General features: G+C 49.0%; 1 protein-coding gene across 2 annotated transcripts in view; it reads right to left on the minus strand.

Moving 5' to 3' along the window:
• The window catches only part of Slc24a4 (solute carrier family 24 member 4), a 132,600-nt gene that overhangs the window by 47,379 nt on the left and 63,167 nt on the right, over positions 1–22,054 (minus strand). For both annotated transcript variants that reach the window (XM_038337416.1, XM_038337415.1), the window contains exon 3: positions 150–226. In XM_038337416.1, the coding sequence (XP_038193344.1) occupies positions 150–226 (77 nt within the window). The remainder of the gene's footprint in view (positions 1–149; positions 227–22,054) is intronic.

Genomic DNA, 22,054 nt, shown 5'->3' on the forward strand with positions numbered 1-22,054 from the left:
GTTTGGGGGCCACCACAACACGGGGAACTGTATTAAAATCTCACGACCTTAGGAAGATTGAGAACCACTGCTCTATGGTCATTATATACTATACAGATGCAGCTCCTGCGTCAGAAAGTTAGTGGCTCCTGGCCCTTGAGGATACCTACACCGAGGATGTGTAGTAGGACAGCGCCGTGTTGCCGCTCTCTGTTGGAGAACAGGTCTGTGGGGAACTCGTGGATCGCTGGAAGAGAAGAGACAGCAGGGTGTTAGGTGGCAGTACACCTTCAGCAAACCCACTGGAGACCCACAGTCCACCAAGGAGCTCAGGGGCCCCTGGCTTCAAGCTGACTGGCCAGCTGGACCTCAGTGTGGGGCAGACTGGAGCTTTTACGAGAATTCTGGTTGCTGGATTAGCCACAGACATCCGGGTACTTGAGAGCTGATTGGGATTGAGCTCTGCCTTGTGTCTTGAAAGATGGTATAACGCACGTCACACATACTGGGACAGCTGCAATTCCAAAGACAGACACCCTGCTGGTGGAATGAGAAATAGGTGGCTTTGGGAGCTCTTCAGACACTGACACAATATGCCCAGTGACACCCCATCTGCCTCAGCCAACGGAGGAACAAGAAATGTGTTCTCGCTTCGTATTATCTCATGCCACTGGGAGGCTGGCGCAGTTGCCAGCCCTCGGGTATGGAAGGAGAGCTGATCTACAGCAGACACGCAATAGATGTCCCAGACAGAAATGCTGCTCTGTAAATACGTGGCCCTAAGCTCGTAAGCTTATAACGAACGTTATAAAATCTCCCTTTTTTAACATCAGATTCACTTGACAAGAAACGGAATCTGGCAGCTATCCAGGCACCAGACAGCCTGCCCGTTCGCTCTGAAGCAAGAAGTACTTAAAGAAAAATATCTTCATTCCCTTCTTTATATTTTTATTTTCTAATCAAACTTCTTATTAAGGAACTGCAGCTACCATTTCAAGGACCTGCCTCTGCTACTTGGAGATGGGGAATTGGGGAGGAAGAGACTCTGCGTCCCTGTGGCCCGGAGCCTGTTTCCGGAAGTGGAAACTTCTGGGGCTTCGCAGCACAGACCTTAGATGGTGGTTCTGCTGAGAGCTTTCAAGACATTTCCTGATTCTCAAGCCAGTATGAGGAAAGCTGCCGATTCACACACTCCTGGGGGCATCTTGAGAATGAGAGTAAACCTCTGCTTTTCTGAGGTGGAGGACATGCGATCTGGCCTCCAGCCAGGATGGGACTATGAGTTACATAAATAGCTTTGTCCTGCTGCCTTCCCTGCACCCCTAAGTGCGTGCTGGAAGGCTGCAGGGTACAGTGACTGTCAACCAAAGCCTTAATTTTGGCAGCGTATCAGTAGGTGACCTGTAGAGCTCCCAGCTGCTATGGCCCCCTATTCTCATGCCCACCCAAAGCTTTCACACGCTGGGATATACATGCTGAGCTATGCATGTACCAACCTTAGATAGAGAAGTGGCTGGGTGAGAGAACCCAAGATTCTGGATTCAGGGACTCAGGGTCATCTACTTCAGTGCTTTGAATAAGGAATGTCCCCCACTGGTGGTGGCCTTTGAACCTGGGCTCCCTGATTGGTCGGTTTAGGTAGCTTTGGGAGGCACAGTTTTGCTGGAGGAAGAACATCATGCCAGATGGGCTTTGAGAATTTAAACCCTGTCTCCTTCATTCTCACTGCTTCATGCTTGTTGGTAAGATGCGATCTCTCTGCTTCCTGCTCCGGCCACCATGCTGGCCTGCTGCCATGCGTCCCCGGCCATGATGGAGCCTCATCCCCCTTATCCTTCTGTAAGTCACCTTTAGTCGTGATGTTTTGACATAGCCACAGAAAAGAAACCAACCCACCTAGCCATGGGCCGTGTGGTTATGTCACCTAACCTCGAAGGCCCTCTGCTTCTTCGGTGACAATCTGCTGTGAAAAGCACAAAGCTTGCTGAATAGGTATGGCACTCCTTGGCTTGGACAGCAAAGGCCACAGTGGGCAGAAGGCCATGCCACTCCTCCCATTTGGCTACTGGCTGAGACTAGTCCACTCCCTGCTGCAGGATTGAACCCTTCAGAGGCTGGCATGGTACTAGTCAATCCCTGTCACCATGAACAACTCTGACCTGCAGACATGTCCTGTGTTCAGGTGTCCATTGTCTTTAGAGGAGCTGGGTTGAGGTTTTGGAACACACTTCTGTCTCCTAGGATCTGTGTGACCTTAGCAAGCTGACAGCACCTTGGGGGCTGTTACCTTGTGTGTGTGATCCAAATAGACTCTGTATAAGACAGGTAGTAGCCCTGATGACTTCACATCCCAGCACATTCTGTCTCCACGGCTGCAGGTGATGCACAGCCTTGGTTTGTGAAAGTAAGAGAAACAATAAATGGCTTTGTGTGGGGGCGGGAGGGGTTAGAGCATAGATGGCCAGAGCAAGTCACAGACTGTGCAGACCACAGGAGAGCCAGCCTGCCTGCTGGAGTGGTGCCATCCCCGGTTCCCTTCCCAAGGCTTGCCAGGATGAGGAGAATCCAGGCCGTGTTCAAGTGTGTGAGGCTTGCAATTCTGAGAGAGTTCACTGCACCCACAATACTCAGATCCGCCACAGGGAGGAGGGAGGGATCAGCAGGGCACACACATGACTTTTGAGGTCACACCTAAGCTTTTAAGCTACAGAAATCCCTGGTGGCAGGTGTGGGGGGAGGAGAGATTTGACTGCAGGCCCTGCAGCGGGCTCCGAAGCTCAGGGAAGTAGGATGATGTCAGTGTCCCCCAGAGCCCAGGAAGAGGGAGCTAGGGAGCAAGCGTGATAAAAGGAAGTCTCCCCTGAAGGACTAGTCTGTCGCTCTTGATTCTGGACATACTTAGGCATCCTTATACACAGTATCTACCTGTTTTGCATTCTGCTTTGACATGTATGCAAGACCCAGGACATTTAGGGAGATCTTTCCTGCTGCCTATCTTTGGGAGCACTGAAGGACAGACCCTATGGACCCTGGGTCTATTAGTACCCGCAATTCCTTCAGCACCTACAAACTGCCACTTGAAGTCCACAAGGAACACTTTAGCATTGTTGTGGACACAGAAATCTGTGCGGTGATTTTCTGCCAGCATTGTCCTTCCCAAGATATACTTTCGCCAGTGGCGTTGCTCATTAGAATGTATGAATGTGGACATTTCCAGAGCCCCCACTCAGTGAACCCATACTCTCGGGACTGGTGAATAATATTCTGTGTATCTGGAGCCTCCTTGAGTACAGCGGCTGCATCTTGGAGGGTGACCCCACTTTCAGAGACCATCAAAGCTATTGAGAAAGCAGAAGTCTATTAACGTGGGAATACCCCTATCCTGAAAGAGCAGGAGTTAACGCTTGTACCCTGAGTGTTTACTCCACACCAAATGCCAAGCAGGGTGCTGAGTCTCAGGCACAGTGCATGGTACAAGTTAACAACAGACTGTCTTAGGGTTTCTATTGCTGTGAAGAGACACCATGACCATGCCAACTGCTATAAAGGAAACCATTTAATTGTCTTACTTATGGTTGCAGAGGTTTAGTCCATTACTGTCATGGCTGGAAGCATGGCAGTGTGCAGGCAGACATGGTGCTAGAGAGATAGCTGAGAGTTCTACATCATGATCAGCAGGCAACAGGAAGTGAACTGTCTACCACACTGTACACAGCTTGAGCATATGAGACGTCAAAGTCTGCCTCTCTCCACATAGTGACACATTTCCTCCAATAAGGTCACACTCCTAACAGTGCCACTTCCTATAGGCCAAGCATTCAAACACATGAGTCCATGGGAGCCATACCTATTTAAACTACTACACTGAGCAATGGTGAAAGGCCTCTGGAACAGTGACCAAAGGACTGAGCAAGCCACCACTGACTTGGGGGAAGGGAAGACATGAAGTGGATCCATAGAAAGAAGGGCACCCATGTCAAGGCCTGAAGTTCATTGCCAACTTTTCAAAGCCTTAATCTCGCAGACAGTCCCAAGAAACTCATCATTCCCCCTTCTGGCACTTCAAGGTAAAGGAGTCAGTTGCAACCATACAGCTACAACAGGGGAAGGTGAAGAGGCCGAGATGAAGCTCAGTACCTGACTTTCCTCAGCTGAGCATCTTAGCTACAACAGGCATACTTAGGGCCAAGGCCTCTTATCTGAGGGGCAGGCTCTGTTTTCCTGGGGTCTAAAAGGGCCATGACAAGAGACTGAGCTCCTGGAGAGAGAATTTTACCTGGCATCTCACTAGTCAAGTTTCCATGTATCCAGGGGAAACCCAGCATGGGCAGTCCTCAGTGTCCTTAGAACATTTATAGATCTGACTGCTTCTCAGGCTGGGGAGATGGCTGGGTGGGGAAGTATTATTGTACAAGCATGGGGACCTGAGTTCAAGTTTCCAGCACCCATGTGAAAGGTGAGATATGATAGAGTATGACTGTAATCACAGCATGGAGAGAGGTAGATCTCTGGGGTTTGCAGGCCAGCTAGATTAGCTATAATGGTGACTTTCAGGTTCAGTAAGAGACTATGTCTCGAAAAAGCAAGGTGGTGGGCTAGAGAGATAGCTCATTAGTTAAGAGCATGGACTGCTTTTCCAGAGGAGCTGGGTTTGCACTCAACCATCTGTAACTACAGTTCCAGGGGACCTCCATGAGCACCAGGCATACACATGATGTGCAGACAAGCATGCAGGCAAACACCCACTAACCCATGTAAGAAAAAAAATCTTTTTTTTTTTTTTTGGTTTTTCGAGACAGGGTTTCTCTGTGGCTTTGGAGCCTGTCCTGGAACTAGCTCTTGTAGACCAGGCTGGTCTCGAACTCACAGAGATCCGCCTGCCTCTGCCTCCCGAGTGCTGGGATTAAAGGCATGCACCACCACCGCCCGGCAGAAAAAATCTTAAAAGATAAACAAGGCAGAAAGCAATTAAGTAAGATATATGTGTGTGTGTGCCATCAACCCATCCCTCCATCTGTCATTCATCTACCTGCCCATCCACCCACTCATCCGTCTCTTCATCCATCCATTCACCTACTTATCCACCTGTCATCCATTCATCTATCAATCCACCTGTCATCTGCCCACCCATCCACCTGTCATCCATTCACCTACCCAGCTGTCACCCATCCACCCATCCATCCATCTGTCATTCATCTACCTGCCCATACACACCCACTCATCCATCCATCCATCCATCCATCCATCCATCCATCCATCCATCCATCCATCCAGCCAGCCAGCCAGCCAGACAACCATCTCTCCATTCTCTGTATGATAAAGTCTATTTTTTGTGGTACATAGTTCTGAGTTTTAGAAATGCATGAGGTCACACATTATAGGGCTATATTATACATATTATACATATTTCTACTTTGTATGGTGGTCAGAGTTTCAGGCCAGTTTGCACCTGCCACAAAGGAGGTGGTCACCTAGCTTTTTTTAAGACAAACTTAAACAAAGGGTCAGGATATGCTAATGCCGCGCTGCTCCTTCTTTGTAATTCTGGGAGATCACCTGGACAGAGATGTTAATTCAGTCTATGTGACAGAGCAGGCACAGACTTCTCAGAAAGACATGGCAGAGCAAACATAAAAAGGTGTGGACGTGACCAAAGTCATTCGCCTGGCTACCTAGGAAACAGAATGCTAATAAATTTCCCCTCAGTTTACATTTTGGTATAAAAGCTGTTTGAAGAATAAATGTGGGTAAATTTTCAGGATGTAAACTCAGGATTTCACGAGGGATCATTAAAAAACTCCCTTTTGATAAATAGATATGAGTTGTGTCTTTATTCCCACGCCTCCCCGCTGGTCCGAGAAATAATTGATGGTCCAGGACTAGCCTGACAATGCATCCACCATCACACTTCAAGACAAAATAGTTCCTCTACCCCCAAAGTTCCTTGTGCTGACTATTTATAATCAATACCCCCCTAGCCTCCAAATTCTGGCCACTAGCGGTTAACACATGCCCTTTACAGACAGTCCTATCAAGGAAGTCCCATTACAGGGAAACTTCTCAGTCAGCATCTTTCACTTAACAAAATGCTTGAAGAGACATGTCTTGTGTGCTCCCACCTCTTCAGACTTCCTTGTTTAGCTTCTTTGACTCCTCCCGCTCCTTCCTCATCTCACTTGGCTGGGACCATGTCCATGGCAGGACCCCTGAATGCTGTGTTCTTGGGGCTTCCTCCCTAGCCTTCTTTTCTCTCTACTCATTCTCTGTGGTTTTGTTTTTCTAATCTCTGCAGACGCCTCCCAAGCTTCAACACTTCTGAGCAGCACTTGTAAAACGGACCTTGGCAATCCTGTAGACAGCCAAACCCATCCTCAGTGAATGGTCCACCATGTACATGGGCTGCAGGAAGGAAATCCTGGCACAGTCCTTGATGTCTCCTGTTCCCTCAGACCCTACGATATAGGAAAGACCATGATGCATCCAGATTCCATTTTACTTCCTTCCATGAACTTTCAGGGGGGACTAGTCACATATACCATCATACGCTGTGTTCTTGATGAGCCTTGGCTCACTCGTGCTATGGTTCTGATCGTGAAATAGGTCCTGTTGACCATGGGGACCTCTAGAGCAGAAAAGAGGTCAACTTTCTTCTCGATGCTGTTTCCATGGGCAACCACGGCTACAGACACTGACAGGCTCTACTGACTACAGCCCCACATCCTGAATTCTGAGTAGGGTATTTGGGGGTTTAATTATCCTATTTCCCGCTTGCCTCAGTCTGTCTCTGCTGCTATAACAAAAGATGCTAACCCAAGGGGCTTACGAAATACTGAAAACTTACTGCTCACAGTTTTAGAGGGTCAGAAGTCTAAGATCAAGGCCTTGCTTCCTAGGTCATGGAAGGTGCCATCTCTCTGTGTCCACACATGGCTGGGATCAGGCAGTGCTCCAGAGTCCCCCCTCCCACAATGGTACTAGAAACTGAACTATGGGTATGATGCATGTTAGGCAGATATTTTACCACCAGCTTATATCCCCATTGCTGTTTTCATTTTGAGACAAGGTCTCACTAAGTTGCTTAGGATGGCTTTGAACCTGCTTTAAGGTCTAACTGGCCTTGAATTTGTGGATCCTCTAGACTCAGCTTCCAAGGTAGCTAATTTTATACCCTGTACTACCAGGTTTGCCAGAGCTTTGTTTTCAAGGGATGCTAACTAACCCCAGTGGTGAGACAGAGTCCTCATGACCCAGCCAACTCCCAGAATTCACCTTTTAACCTTATCACTTGGAGTGGGGGGGCTAAGATTCTTTGCAATTCTTTTTCTCAGAGGGAATATCACTGCATGAGTCAGGCTAGCCTCAAACTTGTGACTCCTGCCTGTTTCCCGAGTGCTAGGATTATAGGTATATATCACCACACCTAAGATTTCTCATATGAGTTTGGGGGTGACCCAAACATTTAGCCCATGGCACTTCTTCCTCAGCTGTTCCTGTACTTTTCTGAGTACCTGATACCCTGAATTAAATTATTTTTTCTGTGTAAAATATTTAACGTGGTTTCTATATCTTGTACAAAGCTTACTTATACCGCCAGAATCCCTAAGAGCTGAGACAGAGACTGGCAAAGCTCATTTTTCAAACCATTCTTGAATCCGTTCACCTTTTTATCTCTGCCTCCTACAGCGTCTCCTGCTGGGCCACCACTCCCCCATCTTCTAGAGAGCCTCCTGTGTGTTCCCATCCAGCTGCTAGGCAGCTTCTCAACATCCACAGCAGACAAACGCTGAAGTTGGTCCAGACCTTCCAAGCTCAGTACTGTCTGGCCCTGCCTGCCTATACCACCCAGATCACGCCAAGGTGTGCACTCAGCTCCAGCGATGCTGGCTAGACTCATGTCACCAGGCTCTGTCACAATGTGCTACCAGGCCAGCGTTCAGGAGGTGCCTTTGGCCTCTTACCTAACTGAAGGGTAACTAAAGAGCCCTGCCCAGAAGGCTTTGTGAGTCTGGCCTGCCTGGCCCTGTATCCCTGGTGCTAGGTTCTTGGCCACTGCACAGTGCCCCTCCACAGGACAGAAAGCCCACAGAGCTGTGCTTTCTGTTGGAGGCAAATCTTTCCCAAACCTTTCAATTAGTTGATTCTCTTTAGGGAATGTAAACTGTGAAGTGAATTTTTTTTTAAAGAAACTGCCTCCAAACATGCCATTTTCTTTGCTTTCTGGTAAAAATAACCCCATGTTCCAAGCCATGACGTTTATTATGAAACTCTGAAAAGGAGACTGGGAGGCTGGGAAGTCATTTAAATAGCTTCAAATTTCCATTATTTCAACTTACATAAGGTATGTGTTTTAGAAACCACTCAGGCGCCGGGAGTCAAAAGCCAAGAAATCAAGATTTCCCCCACCCCCAATTTGTCGGTTTAAAATAACCTTGCTGAAAACCTCATGCCTTTCATGGGCAACAGTTCACATGTTAGGGTCTTATACCACTGTTTCCTGTTTCAAACAGGAGTAAACATAATCAGATGAAGGTGTTGCCTTCAAACAGCATGAAAAGGAGCTTGAAATCCTGTCTTTTTACATTGCTAAAAGAGATTATGCACTAGCAAAAATAAAATATGACTGAAAACCTCAGCAATAGGATCGTTCCTTCCTGGAATCATGGAATTTTTATACCTGATGCTGCTCAGCTACTACACTTTAGTTGATTTCCACCCAGAAAGGAACGAAAGTTCACAGGGGTCAAAAGAGCTGTGGACTCCGAGTCACCCTGTGAAGCTCCAAAGATGCTAAGCACCCCTTGCTGGTCTCATCTCATCAGCCCCCAACCTTACAGATAATGTTAGCATCCAGGGTCAGCTGTTTCACTCAGCAACCCAATCAGTTAGTGACAGAACCTCAAGAGTCAGAGCACAGACTGCGGGAAGCCCAGACAGGCCAGTGCATCTGACCTAAAGTCCCTGGACCACGGTTTTGTAGCCATCAGCCCTATACCTGGGGCTCAGGCTCAGTGGCCACTAGCCCCAACTCACGTCCAATTGCTGCAGCTTGGACCTTGAGTGTCCTCTGAAGGTTCATGTGCTAAAGGCTTAGTCCATCAAGAGGTCATGGGGGCTTTAAAGGGAGCTCTAGCAGGAAATTCTTTGGTTATCAAGGACATGCCCTCACAGGGGATTGTGGGATCCCATCCCCTCCCTCCTCTCTTTTGATGGCCATGAGATGACATAATTTCATTCTTCTGAATTCTACTGTTCACCTACTGATTGTATCGTTTACTCTTTTGTTGTTTAATTCTTTGATTTATTCCCATATTTTAGACAGTAATACACTGCCAGATGAATATTGACAAAAATTGTCTTCCATTCTGTGGGCTGACTTTTAACTCCGTGCTGCCCCTCCTCAAGCCCCAAAGCAATAGGGCCAATTGCATATAGACAAAATTAACTTCCCCTCTCTATAAGTGGATCCCCTCAGGTATTTCGTTACAGCAGCAGAAAGCTGACAAACGGCCTTTTCTGCTCGACATCCCAGCCTCTTAAGGAACTTGTGAAATATGGCCATCAGCTCCACGCTCTGAAGGGCAATCTGTCAACAGACTGGACTGTACAGCAGGAACCACGAAACATTGCTCCTCTTGGTCCAACATTTCTTCATCTGGTGTTTGTTCTAAGAATAACATTTGAAATGGAGGGTGGGGAGCCATACACAAGGACGCTTGGTACTGCTAACCATAAGACAGTGGGAGCCACCAGCTGTCCGGGAAGATGATCACGGTCAAGCTATGGTAATGTTTTCCTCTATCTGCTCCTTGGGCATTCGCGTGTCCCGGGACTGTTGCTGATTTAGGGTCTGCATCCTTGAACAAGAAGCGCCAGAGACGGCTAGGTGTGAAAAGGCTGTTGCTACAGATTCTAAAGAGCAGCACACAAGTCACATGTGGTTTATTTACAGCTGTGAACGAAGAAGCCCATGCAAAGATCCGGAGATGACCCAAAGAGACTCGGGCAGGCACAGCACGGAAAGGATTCCTCCATGGCTCCCCTGCCCCACACTGCTTTCATTGTAAACATATTAAGCCAACTTACTATGGTTCATAAAAAAGACTCAAGGGTGAAGGTGATGTATGTGGCCCTGAAAAAGAGAGCAAAAGGCTTCAAGAAAACAGGCAAGGGAAGTTCTAGAATATATATGATAGCACAGTGAGAGGGAATAGCCAGGGTGCCAGGGCAAAGCAACCTGGGAGTGAAAACATGGAGTCCAGGGGGCAGGGGGCTAAAAGTCAGACCTAAGGACATATGAATATGCCACAAGATGACCTCTTACATTGCGTGTTCACTAAAAAGTACGATAATGTATAAACGAAGCCAGTGCTGGAAGGTACAGCGTAGCCCTTCCCACACCAAGAGGCCCAAGAACGGTCAAAACAGGGAATCAGAATGCTCCGGTGAAGGGGAAACTGGAGAAAAAAAGATAACAAGGAAATTTCTGGAATAATAAGATACTCCAGGTTGCAACTAGAGCAGTAGTTATCCCGTTAAGAACATGTGTCAAAACGCAATCAGTGCACTTGAAAGGCTGCATTTTATTGTATAAAAGTTATACTTCACAGGGGGCTATAGATGTGTCTCAGTGGTAGAGTGCTTGCCTAGTGTGAATAAGGCCCTGAGTTTGAGTCCCAGCTACACACACACACACACCACACCACACCACACATAAAACCTTAAAATGCCAGAGCTGTTTGTGCCACTGCCCAGTGAGTAGAAGCATACCACTGCTGATAGCCTACAGGCTTCCAGGTGTGATATTGCTCATGATGAGGACAAACAGGTGACCAGCACCCAGTTCCCACATGTGCACAGGACACACATCGTCTACGGATAGATGTGACCTTGATGCACATGGTCATCACAGCTGCTGCATCCTGAAGATGGATGTACCTCCATTGGTTAGAGGCGGAAGCCTCAGAGGTCACTAGGGAGGCTCTGATGCTGGGACCAGTCTCAGGTAAGTTTTTGTCAATGTGCATTGTGTCTTCCAGAAATCAGGACTGCAGGTGTCACCTAAGCTGCCTCTGTCATCATCGGTGACAATAGAACTCAATGTGCTGGGGCCAGGCCCCACACATTCCCTATACATTCTTGACTGGCAGAGGTGTGTCTGCCTGAGTGAATCCGGCCCATGTGTCAACTGGAGCTGTCTCTCCACCAGCAGAAACAATTATTCATTGTCTGGCGAGGGCCAGATAGCAGCGGGCTGTGGAGAGTCCTCAGGCTGAACTCGCCTGAGAGGGAGCTGTCTCAGCTGTGGGTCGTGATGTGTTCCTGCCACTCAGAGAGCCAAACTCGGCATGATGTGGACACTCGGGGCAGGGTGTCACCAGCAGAGTTCCCCAGGACCGTGAAAGGAAGCGAAGTGCTTCTCTGGGACCCATCCCACGGGTAGATGTGACCGTGAGGGTCCTCACGGCCACTGCTTCCTGAAGATGGACGAACCTCCACTGGTCAGAAGTCAGCTGCCGAAGTCTCAGGAGACACTAGGGAGGCTCCGATGCTGAGACCAGTCTCAGGTAAGATCCATCACACTTCCAGGCATCCAGAATCTAGGAGCTGGCAAGACTGAGCGATGGTTAATTCTGTTGACCTGACCAGCTCGACAATGACATTGGAGACAAGCCTGGGCACAGGTGTGGTGGGGTCTTTAGGCTGAGTTAACTGAGGTGGAGACCCATCCTAAATGTGGGGGGGACACCAATTCACAGGCTGGGGTCCCCAGATGACTAAAGAGGAGAAAGTGAGCTGAGCTCCAGCATCTCTTTCTGCTTCCTAGCTGAGGACGCAGTGTGACCAGGCTCACTGGGACCGTGGTGACTCCACTATGCCGATGGACGGTAACCTCACAGTTACGAGCGAAAGGAAACCCGTATCTCCTTAAGTGGCTTTTGTTGGATATTTTGTCATGACAGCATGAAAAACAAGCAGCATGGCCTGGTGTGGACTGGTTCCTTTGGCAGCCTCCAGGAGCAGATGTTCTGGGTCTCTCTCAGCACCTGGTAGTGGCCAAGGTCCTTGGCATTTCCTGGCTAGTAGACCCGTCACGCCTCTGCCAGCCTCTGTCTTTGTTCAACAGTCTCCTCTTGCTGGCTCTCCAGATGGCTTTCTCAAAGGGATGCATGACCTCACTATGACTGATTAAAAAGTTCCTGTTTCCAAGAAACTGCACATATGTCATATGGTTTAGGACTGTGATGTGGTTGATTTGGAAAACAAGTCACCCTACATCATATCTGTTGACCCTCTTAACCCCATCACAGAACATGTGTACCCAGAGCACCTGTGTGAATAAGCGCTGGACCATGGCAACAGCCTTTGGTTGTGGTTAGGTTCTATAGTCTAGGTCTTGGGATTTGCTATACAATCCAGGCCAGCCTCGAACTCAAGGCAATCCTCCTGCCTGAGCTTCTCAAGTGTTGGGATGGTAGGTATGAGCAACCACACACAGGTCTTTTATATCCTATGATCTGTGGGCACTGTCTTGAGTCATAGTTGTCATCTAGTGAGGTCACAGTGTCCCCCTCTAAGGCGTCACTATTTGGCGTATATCTTTCGTGGCATGCACTACTTTTTCAGAGGATGCTGAACTGGGGTGAAAATCAGCCCGATTAGCCGAGAAAGTTCAAACTGCCTTAGGCTGATCAGCCAGGAAGGATCTCTGTGATTCCCAGAGACACAGGGTCCAGTCTCACTCAGTTAGTGGAAGATGGTTATGGAAATGTGGGTTCTGGGGTTCGGGGGCTCCCTCATCTGGGTGTGAGGAGTGATGGTTCAGGCTCTGACAGGGAGGAATGACGAAGACTGGATCTCTTGTCCCCTCACAGGCTCTGGTCTTCAGGGCAGGAAGCCGAGAGCTGGTTGCCATGTGAGTCGTATGTGCCAACTTGACCAGCCTGTCAGAACCAGCTATTTAATCATATGCAAATCTAGGCTTCGCTGTGAGCTTGTTGTATAAATGCAGCTAACAGTTACCATCTGCTGAGTTTAAGTCAACAAGATTATTCCCAGTACTTTGGGTGTGAATTCAACTCCACTCAGGTTAGTTGAAGACTTCACAACAAAGCAAAGACTTCGGGGAGAAGACTATCTGACTGCAGACAGTACCCCAGCTACTGCCTGTGACTTCCCTACTGCCTGCCAGTCATGATGAGCCTGTAAGCCAATGATTTAAATATACTGTGTTGTGCATGCACACATGCTTGTGCACACACACACACACACACCACTGCTGTGATTTGGATGAGTGTCCCACAGATTCATGTGTTAAAGGACTGGCCTCCTGGATCATGCAATTGGGAGGTGATATGGATTTTTGAAGGGAAGTTCCCAGAGGGAAGCCTCCAGGTAACTGGGGTACGCCCTCAAAAAGGGGTCATGGGAGCCAGATCTCCTGCTCTCCTTCTCTTGCTTCCTGCCATATGTGTAGAGCCATTCCCTCTAACAATGGCTCTTGTTATCATGCGTCATCTTTACAGAGGCCCAAACCAATGGGGACCACTGGATTTGGGCCAGGGCCTCCAAAGTCATATGGCGACAAAGTTGAACCTTTCCTCTATTGATCAGTTGCCTCAGGTAGCTTGTTATACTGATGGAAAACTGATAAATACACTATATACAAATGCCATTTTACAACAATTGATGGATTTATAGCTGCATGGAGAGATATAGTCTCTCTTTGTGTGTATGTGTGTGTGAGGGGGAGAGAGAGAGAGAGAGAGAGAGAGCTATTGGCTCCATTTCTCTGGAGAAGCTGGCATTTTTCCGGACCATGCCAGGCTTGGGCTGGGATGTGAGGCATGAGGAGCCACCATGACCTCAAATAAGACAGGACTAGGCAATCAGGCTAGTGGAGGGCAAACGTATGAGAGTTCTTGGAGAGACGTGCATCCCACTGCTGTGAGCCAAGGCTGCCCATCCTTCACACTCAGTCCCTGTGGCTCACCTGATCACATAGCATCATCGTCCTTGATCCGAGCCTGCCTCCTACACCAAGTCCCTACCTTCCTGCTCCTCTCAGTAGACTCAAGGCAAGAAGTCACTAGCTAGGACTTGACTGAAATAGAGGGGCAGATTTCTCTTGGCAGATTTGGGAAGTCTGCTGAGACCTTTCTGGAAAGGATAGAACACACTGCCCCTGTGCAGAGTTGCTTACCTGGAGCAGAGAGGGCCTGAGTGAGCACTGGCTGGCAGACACAAGGTCCTTGAGAATATTTCCAATGAGGCCATTTACTCTCTGAGGTTCACCCCAGAGCATGAAGCAAGGTCACAGAGAGAAGACATTGATGGGCCCTACGATTTCCAAGTGGAACCATGCACAGTAGGCATGTTACTAACATTCAAATGACATCAGGATTTGGACAGCCAACTGCTACAATCTCAGAAGAACAAAAAAAGTCTGTGGATGCCTTCTCTAGGCTTGGGGCTGATTTTCATCTTTGGATCTAATTGTAAAGAACATTTCCAAGAGAGATGCTAGGGTCTAAGTTTTATTCCTGGCTTTTCTTTCACAAGCATAAAGGAGATGGTTTAGTTCTGCTTTCCCTACAGGCATTGTCAAGCTGGAGGAGGCGCTCAGCTCATAACAAGCAGGCTTTACAGAACCACTGTGCAGAATACAAGATGAGCCATACTGGGTCACCCGGCCGCTTTAGTGGCCTTCTCTTCCTTCAGATGTCTTCTGGGACTAGCACCTCCCTTCAAACATGTCAACAAGATCACAGAAGCTAGGCAGCTAGGAATCTGACGGTGCCGCAGGACTGTCAGAAGAGCTCAGCTAGTGCTGTTACCCAGAGCTGGCCTCAAGAGCCTGCAGTGATCTGCAAGCTTTCTCAGTAGATGTCTGCCCAGTTAAAGTTCATTCTTGTCCCTCCCACGGAGCAGCGGCAGGAAGCTGCTCTGGACTGGGAGCCACCTCTTTGCTTCCCTGGTGCATCTCTCTTACTCTTTCCTGTTCAATACCATGAATTCTTCATCAAGCCTACAGCCATCTCCTGTCTATTTTAAACAGTCGAGAAAGATGGCGATGTGAAAAGTCGCCAGCTGTACACTTCCTTCAGCCTGCCATGCACATGGGCACAGCGCACCTTCCCGGCCCAGCAAAGATTGTAGGTACCTCTGCCTTGACACTGTTTCAGGTTTAGAATTAAAAGCATATGCATTCTTCATGCTGTCTCTCCCCCGGGGCCGTAGAACAAAAGGCAAGGCATAAAATTTCCAAAACCAAACATTCAACAAACTCAGAAGGTAAACTATATCCAGGGCCAGAACGCAGAATATGACCCACCTGTCTGCAAGGAGGAGCTGGCAGAGGACTTGCCACCAAGACCCCCAGTTCCAAAGCTACCAACTTGGGGAAATGACTGTGAGGTGAAACAGCACTTAAGATTATGATGATGACTAGGTGATGTGGGAGGTCCTTCTGTATACGTGTTGCTTTTGTTGGTTAATGAAGAAAGAATCTGTCTTGGCTTGTGATAGGGTAGAATAGATCTAGGTGGGAAAAACTAAACTGAATGCTGGGAGAAAGAAGGTGGAGTCAGGAAATGCCATGTAGCCCTGCCAGAGACAGACACTGGACAGAACCTTACCAGTAAGCCACAGCTACATGGCGATACGCAGATTAATAGAAATGGGTTAAATTGATATATAAGAGCTAGCCAATAAGAAGCTAGAGCTAATAAGCCAAGCAGTGATTTAATTAATACAGTTTTAGGTGGTTATTTTGAGTCTGGGAAGCTGGGAATGAACAAGCAGCCTTTATATAAAAAAAAAAAAAATAGGTACTACTCCAGTACCCCCTCACATAAGGTGATGATGGGAAGGTACCACTGTGGCCTCTCCCCAGCAAGGTTCTGAACAAGCCAGTGCCCCTCATAACTGTTCATTATGGAACAGGCCGTGATCGGCTTCCCTACCAGATGTCAGCCATTCCTCAATCAGGTCCTCCCTCCCACCCGAATACACATGCTGGAAGGAAAAGTCAATGATGAGAAACACTAAGTCAAAAGCATCGGGCATCAGGGCATCAGGGCTGTGGAGATGGCTCTGTGGGTGAGGCGCTTGCTGCACGAGCATGAGCACCCGACTTAGGATCTGCAGCAGTCATGGAAAAGCTGGGCGCTGGGGAAGACAGACAGGAGACTCCCTGGAGCTGGGCGGCCAGCCAGGCTAGCCAATGGTGAATTCCAGGAGTGGAGAGCAGTTGAGGAAGTTATCTGATGCCAACCTCTGACCTGCCTACACAGAGAGGGGGTAGGAGGGAGGTAGACCAGGAATGCTGCTAAAAATCCTATTGAAATTCATCAGGAGTTACTTAGCTCCAGATGCCAGCAATGGCTGGCTGAGAAAACCTGTCCCAGAATCCAAACAAACTGGAATGTGGCTGCCTTCTTCTCACACTGAATGCGGATGTTGGTCTCACTTCATCTTCTTATTAATGCCCTACTCTTCCCATCTCCATGACGACTTACTGACCTCTCTATATGCCGTCAGAACACAGAACGCATGCTCTCCACTCCCAGAGGGGTCCTCCACCTACTTGGGAAGCTAGGAATACATAAGAATGCTCCGTGACTTTGCACCTCTCTAGTCCATTTCTTAACATCTAGTTAAGACAACCTAAAGCCACATCTTTCATGACAGGCACATCTTTGGTCTGTGTGAGTGAGCTACCCTCAGTGTAGAATGACAACATGTTCCTATTCATCCTTCCTTAATCCTTTCATCCTGCCACCTGTGGTTCTCGACAGCGTAGAGCCAGCATGCTGGTCCCGGGAGCAGTAAACTCTCAGAAGCCAGAGCCTCACCGCTATCCCTCGACACAAGTACGGTGCATGCTGAACTCCCAGGAAGCTCTGTGCTGAGGGCTGTTACGGAAGCAAGGTTGGCCTGCGCTCGCTCTGCAGTCTGCTGGGAAGGCAGAGACAGATGTGTGGCTAATGGTGACTGTAACAAGACACGAGGCCACAGGAGAAGGCTGAGCCAGGCTTTTATGGGATGTGGAAAACAAACAATGAACTCTAGCTGGGAACAGACAAGTCAGGGAAAAGCTGGGTCCAAGGAAATCCCGAGATACATAGTGAGCGAGGGACGCCCTCTGGAGGGGTACTTCAGGAGGCAGTATGGGGTTCTCAGCAGACATGGATTCAGGCAACATGAGCTGCTGGGACCTGGAACTGTCTCATGCCCCAAGGACAGGCTCAGTTGGGAGGTAGCAGCTAGTGGGACTAGTGCCAGCTATGAGGACTTTAGGGTAAATGCCTAACCAAAGGGATGGAGGCACTGCTTTCAAAGAAGGGCAGGATTGGGGCATCACACATAACTGTTCCTAGCAGCAGTAGGAACAAATAAAGAGAGAAAGCTCTTGTCTCACCTTCTGACCTATTTGGGGGTGCTAGGATGGTAGAGAGTATGGAGAGATGCTGGGGAGGCAGAGCAGGGGTCTTTGGCCAGGGTTGCTTGCTCATAGTACTCAATCATGAACTCCATGGGTGTGAACAGAGAGAGGTTGGTCAGACAGACGGCTAGCAGGATGCAGAACAGCGGGCAGGGCTGCCGAGGTGGGGTGAAGGGACCTCTGATACAGAGCACCCATCTTTGGGAAAGCTAGCACAAACGCACAGAGACTGCACATGCACTTTCCCAGGGCACAGCACAGGAGTGCACAGGCACTGAGAATTTCTGTTGGGAATCTAGCTGTGGAGGTGGCAGTGACCTTGGTCACTCGGCTTGTCTCAACACCTCCAGGTTGGTGGCACCCTCCACTCTCACCCAAGGGTGAGCATCCTCTATTTGTACAACAGGAGTGGTATTGGTACCCACCTTTTAGACTGAGGGATGGGGGGCTGAGGCACATGGGAGGTGAAGCAAGGGTCCTGGGTGAGGCACTCCACTTTTGCAACTCTGAACAAGAACAGTGGGGCCATGACAGTCTCTCTTGGTGCCAGGGGAGTGTTTACCTAAAGAGGTGTCCTTCTAAAAGGAATCCCCGGCCCGTTTTCAGAAGAAAGATGGTGTTATTTGGGGGAGGGAACAGAGACAATGGGAACTAGGTGCTCTGCGGATGGCCGCGTTTGTTACTTGGCCTGGACACATGACACTGTACATTCAGATGACAGCATGCTGACTATACTTTCTGTGCTTGTCATCCTGCAATAGCACATCCTGTTTGCCCCTCCCGTGACAATGACTGCTCTATAGCTCAGTCTTGAGCAGGCCCTATGTGGGCAACCATGGCTGCTGTGAGTTCGTGAGTGACAAAGCCAGGCTACACCTAAGACAACGTTTCACAGCCCCCTGTTCCTTGGTGTTTCCTGAACCTTGGAGGGAGTGAGGCACGCCCTGTTTAATGCTGAGCTGTCAATCATCTTTGGCTCAGCACCCTGACCAGCGCCGAGTCTTGAATAATCACCTTCAGCCATGAAGGGAGACTTCTTTGGTCAGGTAGGAAATCTTTCTTATATTTATGATTATGGTGCTGGTGAGGAACCCAGGGCCTTGTACATGCCCTGCTCTGTACCACCGAGCCACAATCAGTCTGACAGAAAGTTCTCGGAAGAACTATAGCTGAGCTCTCTTGGCTCTGGCAGGAAGCCTGGCCCATATCTGCCCACAGAGCACACCAAGAACCACCCACACATGGCCTCCCCGTCAGACCTTGGCGGTTTCTCAGAGGGCTCTGGTCCAGGATGTATGGAATGTTGACAACAGAAACTCAGACTTCACCGACAATGGGCTACAAGTTCCCTATATTCCCTGGTGGGTAAGAGGTGGAAGGCACAGAAATAAACGTTCATGACTCAGTTTCCCCAGGGAAACTCTCTTATGGGCAACATACAGTGACTGACCCACTTTGGGACAAGGGATGAGGTAACACCCTCAACTCCAGAGAAGAAAAGAAGGAAGCAACCTTTAACTCTGCCTCTTTATCCATCTGGGGAAGAGCCCACTAGCCCCAATCTGTAGGTGAGAAGAGAGGCTGGGAAAGGTTCTGTGACTGGTCTGTGCCACCCTATGTGGAGGGGAGAGCTCCCAGCCAGTGGCTTCTATATCTTCGACCCCCCCGCCCCCTTGTGGCTCCAATCTTAAAACAGAAGTTTCTATTCTCTGTGGGCTCTGGAGAATCAGCTCTTGAGCTTACGGCAACTGCTCTATAGTTTCCAGCCCAGGGGTGCAGGTTACTTGCTATTCTGGGATGGCCAAGTCCACACGGGCGAGACACTTCCTTAAAGATGTCCCCAGAAGACTGCATTAGCCATAGTCTGAGCACAAGAGTCCAAGTCCCAGGTCAATTTAGTCACCTTCTTTACTTTGTATTTCCATCCTGACTCATTCCCCTGTGGGTGTACACACACACACACACACACACACACACACACACACACACCCTGATGTTGTCATCCTTCATGCGCAGCGGCAAGGTCAGAGACACCTCTTTGTCACTCCAGCCATAGGCCAAAGGGAGGCTCTGCCATTTGCTCATAACACCCTGCTATGAATGCCAGCAGCACTTGAGTCTGCTCTGTAATGTGCCCAATCTCTCTCCAGAGGGACTGTGGCCTCTGAGCGGAGGGCTACCCCACCAATTTAGTCTGCTTGGCCCTGCACCCACCATCCTGGGAGGTTGCAGAAACCTCTACAATAGCTGAGTGAAGGGGCCACAGAGGGTAAGTTGGCCAAAGTCCCACAGCAAGTGGTCAAGTTGGGGCTTGCACCCAGACCATCAGCCTTCTGTCACCAGCCTGTCTGTTCCAGGGTTATGTACAGGGCCAAGGGCACCTACTCCCCCTTTTCTAGTGGTGGTTGAACTAGAGTGGTTGGTTCAAATGTTTTCTTTTTAAAATGGCGCAATTATTTCCCAGGGAGTAACACCATCATACCACAGAATGGGTAGAGAAGATCAGAGAAATGTAAAAGAGAAAAGCAAACATATGTCACTTCACAGTCTGGTGAAAAGCGGCCCTAACAGCATCTGAAGTTGGTGACAGAGGACTACCTATAGGGGGCAAGGCACTACCTCATCCTGGGGCAGGATGGGGCTGCAGGGTAGGAGAATTACTACCAAAGGCCCTGTGGTCCAAGGCAGAAGTGCTGCCTGGAAGCAGGCATCCCTGACCTGCATCCGCAGGTCACTTCTGTCCCCGGCTATGCAGCGGCGGCATCTCCTCAGCTCTGCTCTACTTCTCCTTGAAAGCCACCTCCGGAAGCTAGTGGAGCTTCAGGACAGGAGCCCGGGTCCCTGCATCTCTGCTGAGGCTACAGTCAGGCACCCAGACTGGAAGGCTGCATGGTGACCTCTGGGTTTTTCAGCCACCATGGCTGTGACCTCACACCATTTTCTACAGGCCTGGAATGGCTTGTTGGTCAACCTGCACTGCCCACCACAGTTCTGATGGCAGCAAGGTACCCTGGAGTGATTTCTGAAAGGGTAGAGCTTCCTTTCCAGTGGTCACCAAGAATGCAGACCCAGAAAAGGTAGAGGGGAGGATGCGGATGCTCAACTAGCTCAGTTTGGGGTCTGGGGATGTAGCTCAGTTGGCAGAATACTTACTTTGTATTCATGAAGCCCTGGGTTCAATTCCCAGCATGGCATGAACCAGGCATGGTGGTGCAGGCTGTCATCCCAGCACTGAGGAACGGGAGGTAGGGGGATCAGAATTCAGGGTCATCCTTAGCTACAGGGAATCTAAGGCCAATATGGCTATGTGAAATCATGTCTCAAAATAAATGATAATAATAATAATTACGATGATAATAGTAATTGTGATGATAATAATAATAATGACAATAATAACCCACTTGGAGACCAAGGGTGGTAACAACATGAATCCAGGGTTCACAGCTCCCCAGGACTCACACACCACATGGCGTTTGAGACAAACAACTCGCTTGTTCCTGTAAACACAAACACTGCTCACCTTCACCTCATGAGTCAATAGTCACCCAGGGACTGCAGTCAGCACTTGATAAAGTTCTGGAAGTTTCCAGAGCCAGGAAACTGGGAAGTAACCTTGTGACTGTGTGCATTCCATGTTTCTCTTCTTCTCCCATAGCCATTAGTGTTCAGGGAGAAACAACAGATTGTGCTGAATGCATTTGACCTCAGGGAGAAACTAGAACCTTGTGGGGAAGAGGAGGGAGAGTACTGTCCTATAGGACTGTGACTCTCCTGTTCTCTAGACTTCCTTCCTACATGACCACTTACCTGTCTGGGCACACCCACCTTGGGGGTATTGCAAAAGGAACAGGAACTCAGGTAGAACGCAGAAAGGTTAGATAACTTGCTGGAGTCACACAGTAAGCAGCACAGCTGGGATTTGAACTCAGGCAGTCTGGATTTACTATTACAAAGAGCTGACCCTCTGTGTGGGGGAATGCTCTTCCCAATGAGGGGGCCTTTTAAGGAGCCCTCCACAACTCTCTTAGGCACATGGATGGTGCGTCTAAGTTCCTCTCAGCTTTGGATGCAAACCTACCGAAGTCACTGTGCCGATATCTCTGTGGGAACCTCCAATTGCCATGCACCGCGCCCCTGTGTCTGCATTCGATGCGCTTGAACCCAGTTCACGAGATTCGGGCAAGGGGCAGGAGGTTAAAAAACACAAAGACACACAGACAGAGAGACAGAGACACAAGTCATCCTTGAATTCCCCAAGAATGCCCCCTTTATTGTGTTCAGGGACAGATTATATAGAGGTAGCCATGCCCCAGCCAAACCCACCAGAAACCACTCTGCCATCAGGAACTCTTGAAGGTCTCGTGTTCAGAGCAGCTGTAGGCACTCAGATCAGGGATTACAAGAAACTCAGGATCTGGGGTCTCGCTGCTCCCAGCACACTGTACTGTTGTCATTATTTCCCTGTTTCCACATGCCAGCCATAAGAGCCCAAGCGGGGGGACATAGCTAGAAAATTTTCCCCAAGGCATCTGCTTCCATCTGCCAGAATACTGTTATAACACAGAAAAATAAGCCACGTTTGCCCTTTGCACGGTACCCTCTAGGGTTGTGCAAGGGACAATGGCCAGCGGC

The sequence above is a fragment of the Arvicola amphibius genome, chromosome 7 (genome assembly GCF_903992535.2).
Source record: "Arvicola amphibius chromosome 7, mArvAmp1.2, whole genome shotgun sequence".
In the NCBI taxonomy this organism is placed as follows: domain Eukaryota; kingdom Metazoa; phylum Chordata; class Mammalia; order Rodentia; family Cricetidae; genus Arvicola; species Arvicola amphibius.